Genomic DNA, 3835 nt, shown 5'->3' with positions numbered 1-3835 from the left:
GTACAGTTGGATCTTATTGGATAGTATTTTGGTGAGAATTTTTGCATCCATGTTCATCAAGGATATTGGTCCATAGTTCTCCTTTTTGATGGGGTCTTTGTCTGCTTTGGGGATCAAGGTAATGCTCGCCTCATAAAATGAGTTTGGAAGTTTTCCTTACATTTCTTTTTTTTTTTTTAACAGTTTCAGGAGAATAGGCATTAATTCTTGGACAGATGAGTTTCTGATTTTTGTTTTGTTTTGTTTTGTTTTTTAAAGAGAGTTGATTAGCCTGGAGTAGCAGACTCCTCCCTGGCAGTAATTAAAACCTTCTGCCACTGCCGTAGCTGCTGCTGCTGCTGGAACCACCATAGCCACCTTGGTTTCGTGGTTTGGTGAAGTATTGGCCTCCACCACCATAAGGGCCAGAGCTTCTGCCTCCAAAATTGCCTCCTTTCATGGGTCCAAAATTTGAGGATTGATTGTTATAATTGCCAAAATCATTATAGCTTCCGCCACCTCCAAAGTTGCTTCCATCATTACCAAATCCATTATAGCCATCCCCACTGCCACCATATCCACCACCACCTTGACTGCCACCAAAGCCACCTCGACCACTGAAGTTTCCTCCGCGACCAAAGTTGTCATTCCCACCAAAACCACCTCCACGACCACCACCAAAGTTTCCAGAACCACTTCGACCTCTTTGGCTGGATGAAGCACTAGCCATCTCTTGCTTAGAGAGCGCTTTCCTTACTTCACAGTTGTGGCCATTCACAGTATGGTATTCAATGATTCAATGATTCAATCTCCTTACTAGTTATGGGTCTGTTCAGGTTTTCTGTTTCTTCCTGGTTCAGTTTTGGTAGTTTATGTGTCTCTAGGAATGCGTCCATTTCTTCCAGATTGTCAAATTTGCTGGTGTATAGTTCATAATGTTCTTATAATTGTTTGTATTTCTTTGCTGTTGGTTGTGATCTCTCCTCTTTCATTCATGATTTTATTGATTTGGGTCCTTTTTCTTTTCTTTTTGATAAGTCTGGCCAGGGGTTTATCAATCTTATTAACTCTTTCAAAGAACCAGCTCCTAGTTTCATTGATGTGTTCTGCTGTTCTTTTGGTTTCTATTTCATCGATTTCTGCTCTGATCTTTATGATTTCTCTTTTCCTGCTGGGTTTATGCTTTCTTTGCTGTTCTTTCTCCAGCTCCTTCAGGTATAGGGTTGGGTTGTGTACTTGAGATCTTTCTTGTTTCTTGAGAAAGGCTTGTTTTGCTATATACTTTCCTCTCGGGACCACCTTTTCTGTATCCCAAAGATTTTGAACAGTCATGTTTTCATTTTCATTTGTTTCCATGAATTTTTTCAATTCTTCTTTAATTTCCTGGTTGACCATTCATTCTTTAGTAGGATGCTGTTTAGCCTCCATGTGTTTGAGTTCTTTCCAACTATCCTCTTGTGATTGAGTTCTAGTTTCAGAGCATTGTGGTCTGAAAATATGCAGGGAATGATCCCAATCTTTTGGTACTGATTGAGACCTGACTTTTGACCCAGGATGTGATCTATTCTGGAGAATGTTCCATATGCACTAGAGAAGAATGTGCATTCTGTTGCTTTGGGATGGAATGTTCTGAATATATCTGTGATGTCCATCTGGTTCAGTGTGTCATTTAAAACCTTTTTTTCCTTGTTGATCTTTTGCTTAGATGATCTGTCCATTTCTGTGAGGGGGGTTGTTAAACTCCCCTACTATTGCATTATTGTCAATGTGTTTCTTTGATTTTGTTATTAATTGGTTTATATAATTGACTGCTCCCATGTTAGGGGCATAAATATTTAAATTTGTTAGATCTTTTTGTTGGACAGCCCCTTTAAGTATCATATAGTGTCATTCCTCATCTCTTATTATAGTCTTTGGCTTAAAGTCTAATTTATGTGATGTAAGGATTGCCATCCAGCTTTCTTTTGATGTCCATTAGCATGGTAAATTGTTTTCCACCCCCTCACTTTAAATCTGGAAGTGTCCTTGGGTCTAAAATGAGTTTCTTGTAGACAGCATATCAATGAATCTTATTTTTTTAATCCATTCTGAGTCTATGTCCTTTGATTGGGGCATTTAGTCCATTTACATTCAGGTTAACTATTGAAAGATATAAATTTAGTACCATTGTATTGCCTATAAGGTGACTCTTCCTTATAGTGTCTCTGTTCCTTTCTGGTCTATGTTACTTTTAGGCTCTCTCTTTTATTAGAGGACCTTTTTCAATATTTCCTGTAGAGCTGGTTTGATGTTTGCAAATTCTTTTAGTTTTTGTTTGTCCTGGAAGCTTTTTATCTCTCCTTCTATTTTCAGTGACCACCTAGCAGGATATAGTATTCTTGGCTGCATATTTTTCTCGTTTAGTGCTCTGAATATATCATGCCAGTCCTTTCTGGCCTGCCAGGTCTTTGTGGATAGGTCTGCTGCCAATCTAACATTTCTACCATTGTATGTTACAGACTTATTGTTCCAAGCTGCTTTCAGGATTTTCTCTTTGTCACTAAGACTTGTAAGTTTTACTATTAGATGATGGGGTGTGGACCTATTCTTATTGATTTTGAGGGGGGTTCTCTGTGCCTGTGGATTCTGATGCTTGTTCCCTTCGCTTAATTATGAAAATTCTCTACTGTAGTTTACTCCAATATACCTTCTGCGCCCCTCTCTCTTTCTTCTTTTTCTGGGATCCCAATTATTCTAATATTGTTTTGTTTTATGGTATCGCTTATCTCTCGAATTATCCCCTTGTGGTCCAGTAGTTGTTTGTCTCTCTTTTGCTCAGCTTCTTTATTCTCCATCATTTGATCTTCTGTATCACCAATTCTCTCTTCTGCCTCATTTATCCTAGCAGTAAGAGCCTCCATTTTTTATTGCACCTCATTAATAGCTTTTTAATTTCAACTTGATTAGATTTTAGTTATTTTATTTCTCCAGAAAGGGATTCTCTAATATCTTCCATGGTTTCTATGAATCCAGCTAGTACCTTCATAATCATCATTCTGAACTCTAGTTATAGGAATAGTTATAGGAAAAGAGGAAAAATTTTTAAAAAATAGAATAAGAAAAAAATAAAATTAAAAAAAATTTAACTTTGAAAGACTAAAGGATCATGGGGGAAAAGCCATGAATTCTATATGTTGCTTTCTCCTAGCTCTAGTGTTCTGCAGTTCTCATTGATCGGTGAACTGGGTCTTGGCTGGATGTTCTTGCTGATCTTCTAGGGGAGGGGCCTGTTGCAGTGATTCTCAAATATCTTTGCCCAAGGTGGAATTGCACTGCCCTTTCCAGGGGCCAGTAATCTGCTTGGGTTTGGTCTTGGTAACTTTTGTTCCCTGAACGCTTTCCATACAGCTTTGGAGGATGGGAATGAAATGGCAGCCTCCTAATCTCCAGCCTCCTGTAGGAGCTGAGAGCTCAGGTCCCCTCCTTAATGCACCCTGAGAGAAAAGCAGTCAATCACTCCCATCTCCCTGGTCTCCAGCTGCACTCTGTGCCCTCCCAGCCTGTGACCGAGTGTTTCTATCTCTTACGCATGGCCCCATTTGGAGTCTCCAAACCCAGCAAATTCCTGCAGCACACTCCCATGCCACTCCTCCAGAAGGAGGAAGGAGGGGGTCTCTCTAGATCTGCCACTTGTGGGCTCACTTCTCGAAGAGCAGTGGCCCGACTGTGCCTCGGATCATGGTTTAAAATAACCCTGAGCTGAGAGTGCACTCCTTGGCTCCATCTCTGTAGCCAGCTTTCCTGCCCCAATACCTGGGAGCTATGCCACACTTAGACACCCCTGGTTTTTTGGTGTCCTTGCAGGTCCAGAGACCAC

At 40.2% G+C, this 3835-nt stretch overlaps 1 protein-coding gene across 1 annotated transcript; it reads right to left on the bottom strand.

The window, feature by feature from the left end:
* Positions 1–227: 227 nt before the first annotated feature.
* Positions 228–775, bottom strand: LOC308338273 (heterogeneous nuclear ribonucleoprotein A1-like; the record flags this gene model as incomplete). Its single annotated transcript, XM_080796312.1, has 1 exon — positions 228–775. A coding segment is annotated over one exon (474 nt), but the record flags the coding sequence as incomplete, so codon positions are not given.
* Positions 776–3835: the final 3060 nt, after the last annotated feature.

The sequence above is a fragment of the Martes martes genome, assembly GCF_963455335.1.
Source record: "Martes martes genome assembly, chromosome: 2".
NCBI lineage: Eukaryota > Metazoa > Chordata > Mammalia > Carnivora > Mustelidae > Martes > Martes martes.
Note: the sequence above shows the minus strand (reverse complement) of the source record. Positions and strands in the feature narration are given on the sequence as shown.